General features: G+C 42.4%; 1 protein-coding gene across 3 annotated transcripts in view; it reads left to right on the forward strand.

Annotated features, from left to right (window-relative positions):
- Positions 1-3,296: 3,296 nt before the first annotated feature.
- Positions 3,297-19,311, forward strand: part of LOC124043214 (insulin-like growth factor 2 mRNA-binding protein 3) — a 39,505-nt gene continuing 23,490 nt past the window's right edge. For 2 of the 3 annotated variants that reach the window (XM_046361538.1, XM_046361540.1), the window contains exons 1-5: positions 3,297-4,025; positions 4,946-5,006; positions 13,960-14,008; positions 18,532-18,583; positions 18,736-18,799. In XM_046361538.1, coding sequence (XP_046217494.1) covers positions 3,851-4,025; positions 4,946-5,006; positions 13,960-14,008; positions 18,532-18,583; positions 18,736-18,799 — 401 coding nt within the window. In that variant the 5' untranslated portion in view covers positions 3,297-3,850. The other variant, XM_046361539.1, reaches the window with a different exon arrangement.

The following is a 19,311-nucleotide window of genomic DNA, read 5'->3' on the forward strand; positions in this document are numbered from 1 at the left end:
TGACAAGTTAATTGCTGTTATCAAACAAATATTGAATTATTAAAACATTCCTAAGCTATTTCTAAAGTTCATTACCAGAAACATTTTACATCTTCACCAGCAATACTATGAATCACTAATTAAAACGATCACACTTACATTCACATAAAAGTAGGCCTAGATCCAGAGGCTGACAAAACGGCTCTCGAACAACTATTTGACTGCATAGTCCAATGCAAATCACTTCAAAAACAGTCTTTAACATCACACGTTTTTTAAGGACTATGTAAAGGGAACAAACAATGTTTAGAAAGTTAATGTTAATGAATTTCATATTTTGTCATTTGCTTAAAAACTTTCATTACCAATTGACTTTGTTTTCTAGAATGATTATTGAAATTGGCTTAGGCAGAACACCGCCATTTTCTGTGTGGAAGTCTATAGGGGGACATCACAGGGGAAAAGACAAATACAATTATTAAAAAACAAAACATTTTAAGGTACATTTAATGCAATTTAAGTGCCATATATGAATGTCGGTTTCAAATAGCAATTTATCCAATATCACATCAATTATAAAAATCCTTAGAGAAAAGTTCTCAAACACGTTTTTCGACATTCACTACAACATGGCGTTCACTACAAGAATGTTCCATACGTTCTAGCTCAAGCAGTCAACCATTGGAATGCAATTGTGACTAACAAAGAGATGATTAGAGATAGTCGACTGAAGTATAAATAAATAGATAAGGGTTCGATTGTAGTTTTTAAGGGTTCGATTGTAGATTCACCCAAAACGGTATCCCTTGTTTCCATAAAGGTTTCCCTTGTTTCACTTAACAACCGGAACGAATGAGACATTGTTCCCCACAACACGATATATCACTTACTATATATATATTGTTTAAACTTCCATATGGAAAGAAATATCATCCTATTTGATCTTAAAATCTCACCGATGTTTCCCGTGTGCTTTCCATTCATAACTATCTTTAATCATTCCACACAAGACGTAGTCTCGGATATGAAACTTTCTTTATGGAAGCCTGTTTACCCCTATGGAATACAGCCATACCGAAGTTTCCCCCCAAAGAATGGGGGCGGGGACTAATTATGTACATTCCTCACGGATATATTCACCCTTTCGCAGTTCCTGAGCGCCTTGTACAAGCCTGGAATCGTAAACCAGGACTGCGACTTTTGTTGGACGTGAACAACGTGTAGACTTTAAGTAACACTGATAGTCCAATCTTTTATCTATATGAACACATAGCCTATTACACATTTATAGAAAACGGTCTCATATAAACATTTCGTTATTTCACAACGCATGTAATTAGAGTTGGGCTCATTTAATAAATTTAAATCAATATAGGCTATTGAACTGTAACGAATTCATAACGCGGTTGTTTGTTGTTTAAAGTTTAATAGGCTTTAACATGATTAGGGAAAGATTACACATATCTTAATGTTCACCATTTAAACAATTACAGGTGAATTTGCGAAGCAGAAGAACGTATAGGCCTAATAGTGGTTTGTTTGAAACCCTTTCATTTAGGACTTCCTTGTAATTATATTTTCATTTTATATAAGATAATTTCCATCTCCAAATTTAACTCACTTTACCAACTCAAATAATGGGACTGCTTTTGTGGCGTAGCCTAACATGTATCTAGTTGCATCTGAATTATTTCGTTAGATTAAGAATTGATTATCACCTTTATTCATAAGTAGAAAAACGACATTTTCTTTCGCGCGCTGATTCATATAGAATAGCGGTGCAAAATAGCCAATGACTGAACACGCTGAGCTCGAGCCAGCGAGAGTGGTAGGGGAGTGAGAATGGGCTCTGTGATTGGTCAGTCTTTCCAACCAATAGTAGATCACTCTGTTTGGCCAGCTCAGAGTACGTGAACTAAAATGCTGCCAGTGTGCCATAGCAGAGGGCCTACCTTTTGAGGCTTTTGACAAGTCACAATTTATTTCCTTATGCCTAACATGAACATGTCCATAAAACTGAAATCCTCAATTGTTCTTAAGTTGTCTAGAAGCAAAATTACGAACTTTTCCTGCAGTATACATTTGAAGAACGCATTTTATCAATATGGCATTAGATGTTGATCACACACATTATTTAAAAGTTGAATAAACAGCTGAATAAACTATATGCACTCCCATTCATATTGCGTAGTACTAAACAAGTTGTACAGGTACTGGCTAAACTATGAACTATCCAACTCTGCTCAGGTATGTGTGCATAAAATCACTAAAACGGAATTCAACAGGGGCCATGCATGCGTTTCGAATGTGGGCCTATTGAGCAGATATAAATCCACTTTATAACGTAGAATAATTAGACCAAGTATAATTACTTTCATTATATTATTCCCTCAATATCTTTAGCTGAACATCTTTTTATAAATTTTAGCCGGAATATCAGCATGGATATTTGACGGACTTGACATATGGTAAATGTAGCCTAGTAATTTGGTACTTGTCAATGAAGTTGCACGTTTGTGAATTTCATCTACCCCAAACTACACTTTTATAATGGATACATTTTAACAAGTGTAATTAATTATCTGAATTAACGTACTAAGCCCAGCCAGACTGTATTTGAAAGAAACCTGCTTGCTTGTTGTCGCCAATTCGCTAGGGGCATTTCTCTGGATGACGAGACCTTCCCTCTCTGAACAAAGCATATATATATATATATACCCATTCGGGAAATAGTAAGCGGTTCGCCATATGCAGTAGGTTCTACTATAGGTTTCTTCTCCAGATGGGGGTTTTCGAAAACAAACAAGCAATCTCGCCCCAAGACACCCTATTCCCCTCTCTGCCATTTCGTGTGGACATGGACAAATCTGTATTGTAGACTAAAGCAGGGAACCACCTGAATCTTGTTAGAGAAGATGGATGCCGTCATGTGGTTGGTAGTAAGCGTGTCATTCCCATGTTGACCGGGCCATGGGCCTAAGGAGGACGCATTCTAAACTTTCATTGATTCAATTCAAATGTCTTTCACATGCATAAATTATGTCGATCGATGTTATAATTTATGAATGGCACCTCCCCCTTCTTCCTCTCCCACCATAATGTTCTCTATAGTATGCCTACCCTACACCCACCGCAGTCTCGCGTGCGCGTAACACTGTTGCCCCTTGCTATATCCGTGCGCGCACTGCTGTTTTACTACTTCGACCAGCGACCAATGGGAAGCGAGGTTTTGCAGAGAAAGGCACACAAATGTGATTCTAGTAAAAGATACACTGGGTTCTCACAGAATATCTTAACTCACATAGCTCGCCAGGTTTTTCCCCCCAACACCAATCCACCCTTCCCCTCATTTTCTCTCGACTACGGTCCCCACCCCAGATTCCCGTGACATATTCCCAATCCAACACTTAATTGAGCAATTTGGATTCCTCACGTGCGGGGTTGATTTGTAGTTTGAACACGTGGCTCATTCAAAAAAGCCGGAATATCCTAGTTTTTTTTCCTTCCCCTTCTTCATATTGGTTTTATTCAGAGGCGGGCACGAGCCTTAACGTGTGAATTTATCTGTCTCTTTGCCAAGGGGTTTGAAGGAAGACAAAAAAAGTCGTGTGTCCTTTTTCACTCAGTCAGCTATCGTTTTGGAGAAACTGAATAAATAATTAAGATAAATATTTTTTTGCGCGATAGAGAAGAGGCGAGTAAGCGCAAACGCGACGAGGTTGCCCGTCAAATATATCTGTGGCTTCAACGACTGGGGGGAAGCACGCCACCGCCACTCCGTTGAGTAGTAAGGCGATTTTGGCGACTCCAAACCCGATAGAGCAAATCACGATTTCCTTCTGCGTAAAGATTGTCCATTTCAGCGCAGACCATGAATAAGCTGTACATTGGAAACGTGAGTGAAGAGGCGAGTGCCGAGGACTTGGAAACTATCTTTGAGCAGTGGAAGATTCCGCACAGTGGTCCGTTTCTCATCAAAACTGGTTATGCGTTCGTGGATTGCCCCGATGAAAAGATAGCAATGATGGCCATCGACATTCTTTCAGGTGAGACAATAAAAAAGGCGTTCGAACGGTGCTTTATTGCGGAAATGGCTACGGGTTTACTTTAACCGCTGTAGATGGATGCATGGAGTCCAATAGGGTGGGGGTGTATCCAAGCTTGTCTCCTTGCCTCACGCTTGGCTCCTGACACGGTAGAAGGATAGTCCATGCCTTTAATAAATTCAAAGTGTGAATTTTATGTTGTACAAAAACGTTGAAGTAACTTGTTTGAGTGAATGAAGGAAGAAACGCCTGTCCAAGGTAACGCCATTCAGAGCAAGGGGGCACACAGGCAGTGGTCGCACATTGCAGGCTTGTGTCTAACATGGATCACTTCGATTAAAGGTAACTCTATATTGTTACTTTTGTTGCCGCCTTTGAGTTTGCACTCTCATCGTGGACCAACAAAGTCTTAATGGAAGTATGGCCTAACTTGTTAAATTATAGCACACAGTGCATGTGCCCTATGCTGACACACCAGGTGGCTTAATTGTGTATTGGTCAAATGTAGGCCAACGAAATGCAAGACTAATGCAAACGACTTTTTATTTACAATTTAGAAACGACAACAAATGTACGCAATGTGGAACAAACAGTGGCATTTAGCAGGCCACAATCTAGAAATAAAAAAATACGATTTTACGAAATATCCTCTTATTTAGCTCAGGTGTCGGATACTTGTCATCGATACCATATTTAACCTTTTAGAATAGACATTCACGTTACGTTCGGTGAAAATAAAGTAATTTCTGTCATTTGAATGGTCACACAATTGTGCTTCCGATTGAAATTAACGTTATTTCGTGCCAGGCCTTTTTGGTCATAAACTACAGTTGAGGCCTACTTTTGGCTGCCTATGAGAACAGTTGAAGAGAACTTAACTAATTGTGAACTAAAATTTGCATTTATTCTCCTCACTATAGGTAAAGTTGAACTACATGGAAAACTCATAGAAGTGGAGCACTCGGTCCCTAAACGTCAAAGGTAAATTCTGATTATAAACTCATTTATTGTCCAACTGATCCATTTACGCTATAAGGGGCTGCTGCTGTCCTGAGCCAAATTGTACATATCTCCATCGACACTTCTGGAAACATGTTATTTTTGTAACGTTATTTGATTGAAGTGGTCTGATTGTCTCTTGTAGTCAGTGTGTTTGGGGCGTCAGCAGGAAGGGACGGAATGTTTGTTCATTTGGGGCAAGCAGAAATTCATAGGGTGTGTGTGTAGAGGTCGAATTATACGGGCATGAAGGATCTCATACCGTCAAGCCTATGGCGACCTAAAATATGCGACTTGTTTAAAAAAAAAATATATGTACCTTATTTTAGACACCATTCCCATCTGTGGAAGTAGTTAACCTATATAGTGCAAATCTCCAAGTGTTTAACACTTGCAAACTGTAGGGCTATTTTAAGCAGCAATAGCATTCTGGGCCTGCTTAGGTGTGTGTACATGTATGAATGTGTGTGTTAAGGCGTAGGCCCTCTGAAGTCGTCCATTTGAGAAGGATCTGACCGTGATTCTCCCTTGCTGCCCCATGCTTCTGCTCTCCTCGCTCATTGTGATGGTGCACGAGATGGACTCGGAAAACCCCCGGTCTGCTAAAGACCATGTAGCTCCGTGTAGGCTACAGTCAACAGGATTAAACTATGCTGAGTTATAGCCTTTAGTCTGGGGCGATATTGATCCTCATTTACGTGGAAGAGGGACAAAAAAATGCAACAATTTGGCTTGGCATGTAGGATACCCGCCACATGAAACATTTAGTCCTTCATGAAACCTTTCTTGGATTTTAATTGCTGTCATTGAAATGAGTAATTATTGAAATCATTTGAGGATTTGGAGGAAGAGGATTTAGAGCCGAAATGCACTTTAATGTGTTTAGATGTGAATTTTAATGATTTAAATAATTTGAGCTAAAAGCAGTGGATAAAGGCTACTGTTATGTTTGGCTACTGCTATGTTTGTGAGGAATTAGAAACAAGCATCTGGTCAACTTTTAAAAATGTATATTGAAGTCAAGTTGAACCTAATTATGATTTGTGTAATTGCCGATACCACCATGTAGGCCTACTAAATCGAATAATCTGTTTTTATTGACATTCTGCACAAAATGGTGTTAACATATTTCAAATATAGAATTATTATAGTGGACATATTTATTTGCATGCTTTGAAATGTCCATGCATTGAATTGTCGAGGTTAAGGCCAAAATGAACTTCCGCAGGGCTCCCCCTAAATGCGTTTACTGCTTTTAGCTCCTTCATTATTGGGATGGAATCATTAACCTTTTTAAAAAGAAAAGCCAAATCACTCTGGTCAATTTGTTGACCTTTCCCCTCCCAAAGTGCTAGATATTTTTTGCTAAATAATTAGTCTTTGACGTGTACAGACACTGGCGATTTGTAGTGGTAGGCCTTTATAGTAGGTAGGCCTTTTAACTGACTTGCCTAGCTAAATAAAATAAAATATATGTAGTGAAGTGTAAGCCTGGTGCTTTTTGGCCTCCACCTACAGAAAAAGGAGAGAAAAAAGATTAAGTCCCCCTTTGCCACAGGAAAGGTTATAGGAGCGACTGGGAACCGTATCCTGCCCATCACACACACACTGAGGTGTGCACTGGGGCCCCTCTGCATTCCAGCCCGCTGAGTGTCAGCTGGAGGCTCGGCCAATCACCACAACTTAACCTTTGAACTTGTGGGAAGGGGAAGTGCGAGCAAGAAGGCAGAGGCTCCTGGTGTCCTCCAGTGTTCCAGGTTGGGACTGTAGACATTAAAACCAGTAGATGGTGATAGCGCTGATGTCATCCACTTATTCCTGTGGAAAACTCCCAATGGCACGTGAAGCCGGAACTATTTGAATTTGAAACCCGCCATATTGCTGAATGGCACCCAAAAAATATTTAAGGATTATGGTGAAAGTGGCCTTTACTAGCAAAGGATCGTGGTCAATATAATCATTTTCATCCTGCCTGAGAGTCAACCTTAATGTCGACGGTAGAGGTATTCAAGTCTTGCTCTACGAGGTCCAGAGCCTGCTGGTTTTCAGTTCTACCTGATAATTAATTGCACCCACTTGGTGTCCCAGATCTAAATCAGTGCTCAATTAGAGAGAGGGGGGGTAGTGGAACTGGCTTTGAGGTCCAGAGTTGATGAGGGCATGAGCTTCATTGTAACCTGCCGTCCCGTGATTGATCTGTCAGCATGTGGTCATGTATGACTACAAATGTAGTAGTCAGAATGGATCACTATTTAATTAAGTATCTTGATTTATCTCAAACTTTTAAAGGATTCACCACTGGAATGGAACTTGATCCTTATCAACAAAGTTTAGAGTTTAGGGATTGTAATTTACATATGCTTTCTAGGGCAAACAAGGGGCCTCATAACTGTTGCGTAAATTTCACACCATTTATGGCCGCCCTTTCTGAAAAGACTGCGCTCGTACAAAAATATCTAAAGATTTCCAAACTTGGCGCACGAATGTTTCCCATTTATAAATCAGAATGTCCTGAAATTCTGCGAACAAACAAGCATTACTTCTCCACCTGAAAAATGCCCATTCACCTTTTTATGGTGACAACAATAAACCCTATTTTCTACAAACTTTGGAAGTATTGGAATTGGGCCGAGGCAGTTTTCTGAAGGAAATGGCAATGGCGAACTTGATCAAAGGTCTTTGGTGGTTTGATAGCCATGACATTTGCTGCAGGCCAAGGCTACCTGACAGACAACGTTATTGAAAGACAAACACAATTGCAAATAGCTGTGGACCTGTAAACAGGCGTTTTGTATTTACTTTTTATTGAACCTATACGCTTCACTGCCAACTATGTCTATTTAGTGGTAGCCATACGCACTTCAATGCAGAAGATGAGCTGTTCATCTGTTAAATTCTACTATTTGTTATAAACTATGCTCCCTACCTTTTTCATAGAGCAAAATACTTAAATAGCTTGTCTACTGGGGCCCAATTTATTTGTTGTAGGATACCTCGGGAATATGAACCTATCAAGGCCAGAAAGGTGAGGAATTTATTTTGCAAAGGTTATCAAAATATATTATGTTTACAAATGAAATATTGTCTACACACGAAATTTGAAGTGACAGTGTTGAGACGTATGGAAGTAGCCTATACTGCCCTACCATGCAAGAAGGCAGTAACTGCTCATAGCATGGAACTGAGAAAAATAGCTTTTATTTACCTTGGTTTTACAGTAACTTTATGCAGTTACTGCTAACACGACCCCCATGTTCTCCAAAACACAATACAATAGAGGCAGGATACTTGTTCACATGATTAAGCATGTAGTCATTTTTGCAACAATAAATAACACATTTCTGACCAAATTAGCAGTTACTGCCTTTTTGTGTGATAGGGCAGTGTAATCATCTATTCTACTGCTAAACTAAGCTCCTGACCAGACAGCATAGATCAAAGTACTTGAAATAGTAGTAAATAAATAAGCTATCAAGTGTCCTATTAAACAAAATATCAGAAGAATGGTATTGTAACTTGTTGTAGGCCTATAGGCTACCTGGTGAGTATGAAAACATCACAGAAAGGTTTTTAAAAAATCAGCAATTGAATTAAAGTTTAGTTAACCTTTTAATATAACCAGGCAGTTCTGTTAAGAACAAATTCTTATTTACAATGGCTGCCTACCCTGGCCGAACCCTAACCTGGACCAATTTTGCGCCGCCCTATGGGACTCCGAATCACGGCCGCTTGTGTCAACAGCTTGGAATTGTAGTAACGCCTCTAGCACTGAGATACAATGTCATATACCGCTGTGCCACTCTGGAGCCCTCAATTATCATGGAAATAATATCATTAATATAGCAAAATAGATCCCTATCTCTAAATATTTTAGAATGCCAAGATAAACTAAATTGATCTTTCTTCTCACTAACGACAAACAATTGCATATTGTTATTAACCTGTTATGAACAAACGCGTCCATTTTATCCGCCATTTTATCAAAATACTTGGCTGCTTGCAATGCAATAGTTCCACCACTAGAAACTGTGCACACACGGTCTAAAGTGTGCTCAGCTTCCCACAAAATCTCACTTCAAGTTGTTTTAAAAAAAGTAAATGGCAACTATAGCGTGTGAACTAGAGCACCCATGTTTAGGGTCATATTTTGTACATACACATGGTTTCTAAATGAGGTCCAAGGGCTTTTGGCACCGCTAGGTTGCTACGCATTAGCCGACCAGCAGAGCTCGTGACTCCACACTCCAGACCAAACACTGGGGGCCTGGGTGGGATCAGCACATCGAGGTGTGCATGTGGCAGGAGGGGTGCATGCAGGTTGTTGGGGTGGGTGGGCTAAGTTTTGGTGCCATTTGCCTTAGTCCTACTCCAACGTGACATTTTCCATAGTCATTGTTGGTCTTTGGCCTACACATTGTAATCGCTGTAGCTTGATCATGAGGGGTTACAGGCGTTAAATGTAATAACGCAATAAGTTAAGGTCGTTTTGGGCCCAGCGGTCAACCACCGACATTTAGGCTGTAGGTGTATTTTGGCTCCTTATAGTTCCTCACTAATTTGTTTATTTCATGTTAACTCTCATGCTCTATTAGCTGTACTAGTCAGTTTGTAGGACACACACAGACCCTATAACATGTTACACTGTGACCTGATTAAAGCTATATTCATTAGTTTTTCGAAGAACGCTGAAATGAAATATAACTTCCATCTGTTAAAAAAAATAAAGAATTGCATGATTTGAGAGGTGTCCCGTGTGTGGTGCATTAGGCATTCAGGCAGGTCAAGGGGCGAGTAGGAAGCTGCTGTGTAAGTGTTGATGAATCAGTGTTATTGAATGTCAGTAATGTAAAATTCCACAACTCGTACCAGTCTGCCTTGTGAAGATGGTTCAACTTTAACCTAGTTTAGTATTAGTCTAGGACCTTTAAAAAAACATTTTTATACCAGACAACAAATCTGAAGTTGTATTGGCATAGTAACTTACTCACACGTTCTAAAACTGCACATGTAGATAAAATATTATCAATATTCTCATCAAATGGCTAAGGGCGTAGGTCATTAAATCCTAACCATCGTTATTTAAACCAAAAAAATACACCCATTGCCCTATTCATTTAACCAACAGACAAAAAAATCGTAAGTCGTAAAAGCAAAGCCCACTTCCATGGTCATTCTAACCCAGTAACTGCGGCTTTGTGAGGAGTAGTAGCTCCCAGCTCTTATTAAAGAATTTGGGGTCAGGAGGTCACTGTGGGGCCCAACCTGCAAAGAAGGGATTTTGGATAGAAGCACGGGGGTGCCCGAAATTCTCTATGGCCACTTGTCCCATCTAGCTAGTGGGACTAAAGGTCCCTCAACTCACTCATGCTTATCATGGAGCAAGAGACACTGTGATAGTGTGGAGTTTTATGCTACAGAACCATTGCATACCATGCTGCAGGGAAGTACAATTTTTAGCTATTTATGCATGCAAATTATCAGATTTAATTTAGAAATATTCCAATTCTAGCTCAAACCAATTTAGCCATTTTTTTTGCTTTACATTTTTGCTTTTTTTTTTTACTGCAGAATGGACACTTGTTGTGCAGGGGAATGGCCCATGTAAGAGTGCAGGGGAATGGCCCATGTAAGAGTGCAGGTGAATGGCCCATGTAAGAGTGCAGGGGAATGGCCCATGTAAGAGTGCAGGGGAATGGCCCATGTAAGAGTGCAGGGGAATGGCCCATGTAAGAGTGCAGGGGAATGGCCCATGTAAGAGTGCAGGGGAATGGCCCATGTAAGAGTGCAGGGGAATGGCCCATGTAAGAGTGCAGGGGAATGGCCCATGTAAGAGTGCAGGGGAATGGCCCATGTAAGAGTGCAGGGGAATGGCCCATGTAAGAGTGCAGGGGAATGGCCCATGTAAGAGTGCAGGGAATGGCCCATGTAAGAGTGCAGGGGAATGGCCCATGTAAGAGTGCAGGGGAATGGCCCATGTAAGAGTGCAGGGGAATGGCCCATGTAAGAGTGCAGGGGAATGGCCCATGTAAGAGTGCAGGGGAATGGCCCATGTAAGAGTGCAGGGGAATGGCCCATGTAAGAGTGCAGGGGAATGGCCCATGTAAGAGTGCAGGGGAATGGCCCATGTAAGAGTGCAGGGGAAAGTGAGCAGTTTTTTGAGATCAGTCATTCAGAACGCCTGCATACTGAATAGTCAATGAGTGTGGATGGATGGGCGTTGAGCACAGACCTGGGTATGTGTTTGTGTTTCCTGACATGGATTTATAGTGTGGGTGCCGGTGTTTCTGTTGTATTGTTTCTATGATAAGATGGATGGTGGGGGAGGGGTAGTGACATGGATGATCATGGTAGTGAGAAACGGGGCTGGATGTGGTGAAGTCTGATGTTGCTCGACATGGGATTCCTCCTATGGGTTTTACACACACACACACACTGCATCACAACTCAGCCCTCACGGTCCCCACACCCCTCCATGTTTCTGTCAGTGGACTTGTGTCCATGGAAACGTGAGCCCCACCCCTACAGGGCAGAGGGCCCTTGTGTCTGTCCCCCCCCCAAACCACCCCTTTTCCCAAATCAAAGGCTGGGCCTAGGGAATGCCCCCAATACCCCGGCTGACTTTGTCCGTGTGTGTGGAGCTATAGGTTAATCTGGCTTGAAGTGCTTGGTGCATTTGCACATTTTGCACAGCATTCCCACTGCAATGCAGAGCAACGTGCACACGGAGAAAGGGGTCTGTATCAGCCAGGAATGGCACAGTAGACCGGAAAGGGCTGCAATTCCTCTCGGACTCTTAATGGTATTTTTTTCTACAATTCGCCATTTAGAATATATCTATGTTTATGGTCCAAATAAATTAATACAATTTAATTTGAGGCCCTGTTGGTGTGACAATGCTGAAAGTTCCTAAAGATTGAGTGCATGTTAAAGAATGTGTAAATCTTCTTGTGGTACGTGAGGGGGTTGGAAATAAATGAATACTAACGGCAAATGTCATTGAACTTTCCCCTACTAAGTTTTCACTGTGGCCTAGTCCTGCATGCATGGACGCCCACAAACCTTCTAGACTGCAGATGTGGATTTCTGTGCATCACAGTTTTAGTATGCTCCAATGTAAAGCTTGTTTTCTCTCTTCATATAATGAAGTGTGAGCTGGGCTGTGTGGGTGGCGGGCTGAGAAACATCTTTAAGGCTACCAACCAGCCTGTTCGTGGAAACGTTAACATTTGACTCACTCATTGACTTGCACAGCTTAAGACCAGTTGAGTAGGAAATCATGTTTTCAATTTGAACCAATCATACTTCGATTGAATAGTCTATTAGACTTCTCTACTCTTTTAAACTTAAGTCCGTGAAGAGCAGGAGTGTGATATGACATCCTGAACTCGTGGAACAAATAATACAGATGAAGAATGGAGGCCTGCTCATTGCTGCTCTGCAAAGCTTTAGTCCTGACCCACAAAATACAACGTCTCCAATGTATTTTTTGTCACGTATCAAAAGGTCTTTTGACATTTCATGGTAAACACACCCAGGTCTTCATTTCCTGGTCAAAACTGTACTTTTAGCCATGATATGGATTTTTCTTTTCTGGTCCTACTGGAAGTTGTTGTTGTCGTTTGTCTTGACTAGATGTCAGTGGGAGAAGTTTACAGTGAGATTGTAGGGGTTTGGTTTTGGTTAGGAGTGTTGGATAGATGTGTGTTGTGGGTGGGTGTACGGTCTGTGTAGAACTGAGTAGGGGTCACAGTCTGCCCTGGAACTCCCAGCTGCATGTACATTGTGTTCCTTTAGTGTGGGAACAGGTGGTGGACTTTAGAGCAGCCTGGACACTGTTCCCACGTTTAACTCCGTGGTCAAAACGATCACCTTTTTATGAAACTTGTCACAATTACACCAAATTACATTGTACATTTTTGTAATTTAGTAGATGCTCTTATCCAGAGCGACTTAGTAGTGAGTGCATACATTTTTCATACTACTTTCCAATACTGGTCCCCCATGAGAATCGAAACCCACAACCCTGGCATTGCAAGCGCCATGCTGTACCACCTGAACTGTTTAAATCCAGACTCGTTACAATTCACTACTCCAACCAAGCATCTGTATGACCTCTAAAGTATTTGTCCTTGGTATTCACAATGTTTTCATCGAAACCAAACGTTTTCAAAATGTGGTTTGGAGTTTGAAATGCAGGACATTCTGAATACTAACAGTAATTGGTAGGATAGTCTGTTCTGCGCCACTGTGCTCCTGTTGACTGTGATGTGAGCGCTCCTTCGTTCTGAATCCCCATCTGTTCTCTCTGCTTTGACACAGCTAGTGGAGGTTCCCTCTTTCCTGGGCTTGGCATCCCTCCCTTTTCTGCGCTCACTCTCCTCCTCTGCCTTTCTCCTTTTTGCTCCTCTCCTCCATACCCCTCCCCTCCTTTCTTCCTATCTCTCTTCCTCCCTCCTTACCTGTCCTCCCTCCATCTCCTTGCCATGCTCTCCTCCCCCTACCTCTCCTCCCTCCATCTCCTTGCCATGCTCTCCCCTCTCCTCACTCTCTCTCTCCCACCCGATGCTTCTCATTATCAGCTGGTTTGAAGTGTTTCTCCACACGATCAAGCAACCAGTCCAACAATGTAACAGCCTCTCTCTCCCTCCCGCTCTCCATCCATTCCTCCCTCCTCTGGTGCACACCCGCTGGGCTTGGGGGGGGTGTGTGTGTGTGTGTATTAAAACATTAGTCATGTCCACAGCTTGTGCACCTCTCCCAGCATTCTGTGCTCTGTAAGACTGTAAGAGGGAAGGAGGCACCTACTAACGTTCTGTTTTATTACTTTATTTTTTTTGAACCGGTCAATTTGTCCTTTAACCCAACGAACCCTTAATGCTGACTTTTGGATCCACTCATTTATTCCCTCTTCCCTTCTCTACCCCTCTCCTTTTAGGAGCTGTAAGCTGCAGATCAGGAACATCCCGCCTCATCTGCAGTGGGAGGTAAGTGTTAATTGGTCCATTGGTAAAGCTTTGGATCTAACAAGCTATACTCGGTCCCGTTCAATGGGAACTAACGTTAAAAAAATATTTTGAAACAGGATGTGAATGTAAGCCTTTTTATTGGGTGTTAATGAGTCCACTGACGAGGTTCTTTGCCATCTTTGCGTTCCATTTTGGTTTTGGATCCACTCATTAGTTCTTTAGAACAGAGGCTAGTCTTGCAGGTCGCCATTTTCTTCTGGCTGTCTCATTATGGAACTTTTATATTTAGGCTCACGCACCAAAGGGCACCCTATTCCGTATGTAGTGTGCTACTTTAGACCAGGTCCCATAGGGTCACTATGAAAGGAATAGGTTGTGTTTTGGTACTTAATTTACTTTTTTAGTACAGGTAGTAATTTAGCAGTTGATTTTGTAAGAATATTTCATCCGGAAAAACTTGATATGGAGGTGAGTGCAAGCATAGGACAGTCTTTTTCAAGCTATTGTTGGTGGTAATGACAGTATCATAATTAAAATGTGCCTACATTACCTCATCTATTTCATTGGTGGTAATGACAGTATCATAATTAAAATGTGCCTACATTACCTCATCTATTTCATTGGTGGTAATGACAGTATCATAATTAAAATGTGCCTACATTACCTCATCTATTTCATTGCTGCAGACTTGTTGGTTGTTGTGCTCATGCCGTGTGTGTGTGTGTGTGTGTGCGTGTGTGATCAATGGAGCTGTGATAGTCTGTGTAACTGTGGAGGATTACCTTTTAGGCGAGTGACCTACTAATGAACTGCAGGTGTACAGTAAGGTGCGTTGTGCAACAAGAGTGTGACACGCATGACGGTGTGTGCGCATCCCCGGCCTGTGAGAGATCAAACCTTGCTCATGCAGACATGGTCAGATCTCTTGTTATTTCTACACACCACCTACTGCCATTCATTCTCAATTTATCAATTGGATATTGTCCTGCAGTACTGCCTTCGAAAGGAATTTATACCAGTGGTCGTTTGTCTCATGAATCAGACTCATTCTCAGTAGGCCTGGGAGATGTACCTTATACCAGTGGTCGTTTCTCTCAAGAATCAGACTCCTTCTCAGTAGTATTACCAGTTACTGACGATATGATTTTGTACCCCTGCAGCAGGGTTGGGTGCTTTAAGTTAAGCAGAACTATAAGAAATGTAACGTGTCAAATGATATCCAGCGCTAGGCTCCAGCTATGCATTTGGTTTGCTAACTTGCTATCTAAGTGCCTAGATGTCAATCTCAAGCTTCTTGTTTACAGCAGAGACATTCAAACCCCTCCTGGATCAAGCTTCCTGGTGTCTAAATTGTTTGTGCACCAAAAAACGTTTCTATAGTTTTTTTTATAGTGCCCCTGGTGTGCACTTCTGGTAATACTTTTTATCCCAATATGGTACAGAAACGGTATGAACATTTAACGCTCAACCCTAAGTCATCTTCGGTATTGCCCACAGGTTGCTCATTTAGTTCCACTTGTCTAAGATAATCCTGGATCCTTTCTGCTCGCTGTCTAAAGAGAATGGACTGGGTCTGTATCACAGGAAACATCTACTTTAGAAAAGGGTGTTTCAGGTCTCATTTTGACCAAATAGAAAGGAGTTAATGGACAACGTTCTCTTCCATTCTAAACTCGTAGTGCATGGGCCAAAGTGTGACTGATTTCAGCCTCTCCACCTTTGATGTAACTGCTCTAAATTGACAAAAAGCATTTTGCACTGGTTGGCTTGTCTTGTGCTGTGTAAATGGGTGGTAGTCTATAGCATGTTAGTTAGCTGATGGTTATTTGACCGGGATGGGGGTTGGAATGGGGGATGGGGGTTGGAATGGGGGATGGGGGTTGGAATGGGGGAGGGGGTTGGAATGGGGGAGGGGGTTGGAATGGGGAGGGGGTTGGAATGGGGGAGGGGGGTTGGAATGGGGGAGGGAGGGACTGAACACAGAACTGTCTTTGACGTAAAGGAGACCTTGTATCTTATCAGGGAGATAACATGGTGCCTCAGTACACAGCCATGCAGGCAAAGAGCTGGCTTGTTCACTAGGATAGCTCGTGGTTGGCGGGTGGGCCTGCTCTGTATTGCCTCCATGTGCTATGGACAGACACTCACAGAATGTGTAGCATTACTCCTGTCCCACCCCACCCCTCCCCCAACCCAACCACTGCTTCCTGCAGGAATGCACTCCACCCTTTCCTGAATGGCCTGGATTCTCATTGGCTGAGCCCTGGAGACGGGCAGACGTGGAAGCCAGTGAATATGCAGGTGCTCTTCACCACAGGGAATGTAGGATCAGTGCTGGAACAGCCAATGGGACGTCTTTGAGATAGTTCAGGGGCGGGAGGGAAGGGCATTGGTGGTTTGGAAGAAAGGGGGCTGGGAATGACTCTGATTGGTCAGAAAGGGGGGTTGTGAGTGCTCGGGTGAAGCTTTCAGTAAGCCTGGGCATGATTGGAGGTCCTCTCCCTGTAGGCTGTGTTTGGACTCCTGTCCCTCGCTCTCTCCCACCTTCTCATCCATGACTACACTTGAAGAGGAACATTAGATTTAGCTATTTGAAGTTTTCCAGATTGGTTTGGCTCCTACAGATTTTTGGTGTCTTTCTCTATGGACTCACAAGTGGATAAAGATCAGTTCGGCTTGATAATGTGGGGAAATTAAAGATCACAAATTTAGAAAGAGCTCTCTCCTGCTTGACTCGTAAAGCCTGGTTGATAGGTGGTGTTGAAGGGCCAGTTGGATCACAGGGCTGATGACAACCTTCTTGCCTTTGTGCTGTTGTTTGTGCCCAATGTTTGTACCATGTTCTGTGATGCTATGGTGTGTTGATACCATGCTATGTTGTCTTAGGTATCCCTGGGGGTGTGTGTGTGCGCGCGCTCATATTTGTATTTTTAATCTCAGCCCCCTTCCTGCAGGAGGCTGTCATTGTAAAGAAGAGTTTGCTATTAACTAACTTGCCTAGTTAAATAAGAAGGGACGTCTAGCTAGATGTACTCGGGTTTATTTGAAATTAGCGAGCTTCAGCATCACATTCCAGCTCAAGCTTCATCCATGTTACGATGGTAGATATTGGTTGTGTACCCGTTGCTTCCTGGAGCCTGCTCCATCTGGGCTTGTAACTGCGTGTTCACGTCGCACATGGCTAGTCGACCGTCAAACTCGTCAATGAGATTATGTTGAAACATCAACCCATGGTCTGTGCCACAACATAATTTTTTCCGAAATCTAAATGAAAAGTTTACCTGCAGATTCAGCAGGATATGTGAAATGGGTTATTAGAAGGGCAGTGTTCCTTATATCTTTCTTTGGTGTGCTTGTCAGAACAAATTACATTCTTTTGGTGTTGAGCTGTTATCAATGCACAAGTCCCTTTTTTGCAAAAGTTTTACTGCACGTTTTAGTTTCAAATGTGTATGTATTTGAACATTCCTATTTTAGCTCATTTTAATTAATAAAATACTTAATGAATAAAATATTTAATCAGTCATCTTCCTCATTTGGTCCGGAGAATGAAGGAATTTGATTGGTCTTCAACTCACTTCTCAAACACTTCATTCAGGGATAACTGGAGTCTAAACCTGAGTTGGCCTACCACGGAGTAGGTTAGTTCTAGAGGATTCGTTGCCATAGAAATGTACCTGGCTAAAAGGTGAGCCACATTGGTGGTACCGATTTATCCCGAGTTAAACTCAATTACCTCGCTAATTCCTCAAACCAGATTCGTAGTATAGGGCTCTGCTGTTATCCACATGCACATGGATTTTGTACTGTACATATGTAGTTGTGGTGGAGTAGGGGGTCCGAGGGCACAGTCTGTGAATGTATTGTTTTTAAAAGTGTATAAACAGCCTTTAATTTTGCTGGACCCCAGGAAGCGTACTGTGGATCCATAGAAAATACAAAATATTGATGAATGTGTGGCTTAACTGTAAATGTTTATTATCGTGATTGGCCCATGGGCTTGTCATTGGGATGCGGCTGTAGTATGTTGCCCCTCGACCCTTCGGTCAGTTTTGCATTTCCCCCACTAGTAGTTAAATGTAGAATTGGGGGAGGTAAATGTGTACCTAAGGGAAACGTATCCCCAGGGCATGTGTTCCTGATCACCTGCTGGGTGTTTATGAACGTTGGCGTTAACCTGTATAATCTTACAGAATTTAACTAAAATTGCTCTGCTGTTTCCTGTTTTGCACTGAACTGTGCCCCCCCCCCTGCGATAGACTAACGTCCTGTCCAGGGTCCTGCCCTGTCCACTGCCCCCCCCCTGCGATAGACTAACGTCCTGTCCAGGGTCCTGCCCTGTCCACTGATGCATCAAGCAGCCTCACGCTACAGAAACAGGAGATGGATGGGCCGTTCTCTCACACAAGGCTGACTTACTAAAACTGTACTCACTAGAAAGCCAGTTTGAGTCCCCATGACAGTGTGAAAAAGACATTGGTATCTAACTGGAACTCTGGTCTGGTTCAAGTCACATTCTCTCCCCTGTGGTTCTGACTCAGGTTCTGGATGGCATGTTGGCTCAGTACGGCACAGTGGAGAACTGCGAGCAAGGTATACACACACACACACACACACACCATAGCCTTTCTGTATCTGCTGTTTCTAGTAGGTTTTTGTTAAAGTCTGTGACTGTTCAGTTGAAGTGCATGTTTAGTGAATAAACCTGTATTGCCCTGTGGGTGTTGTCTGTTCTCCCTCCACAGTAAATACAGACACAGACACTGCAGTGGTCAACGTTCGATACGGTGCCAAGGACCAGGCCAGACAGTAAGCACACACCTTTTCTTAGTTTAAGACTGCTCTTGTAGAATGCAGAGACTTGTTTAGGTGGTTTGCACTTTTCACAGCACTGCATTTGAATTGATCCCCTTTGATTTGTTAGTGCAGCGCATTCCTCGTCACCCTCCAAAGCAGTCCATTCTAAGTGGCTGCTATAGGAGTAACATGCTGGCTGAGAGAAGCTAGCTCACTGCTGCCCTCTGGTGTGTGTGGCACCCTGACCATTCCTGATAAAGTGGGCGTGGACGGTGTATGAAAATGAATGGGAACATTTAGTGCAGTTCACAGAACAGTCAGTCCTGGCCTTGAAGAGCAACAGGGGTTTGTTCCACCCCTGCACTAATACACATGATTCTTCTAATGCTTTTATCATCCAGATCTTGTTTCAGTAGTGAGAAAATAAAATTATCAGTTGACCTTGGAACACATCTGACCTTTGCATCAGTAGCCTATCTAGGGGGGGCAAGCAAGTTCCTCTTGTGACTGACAGCTTTATATTA

The sequence above is a fragment of the Oncorhynchus gorbuscha genome, linkage group LG09 (assembly GCF_021184085.1).
Source record: "Oncorhynchus gorbuscha isolate QuinsamMale2020 ecotype Even-year linkage group LG09, OgorEven_v1.0, whole genome shotgun sequence".
Classification (NCBI taxonomy): domain Eukaryota; kingdom Metazoa; phylum Chordata; class Actinopteri; order Salmoniformes; family Salmonidae; genus Oncorhynchus; species Oncorhynchus gorbuscha.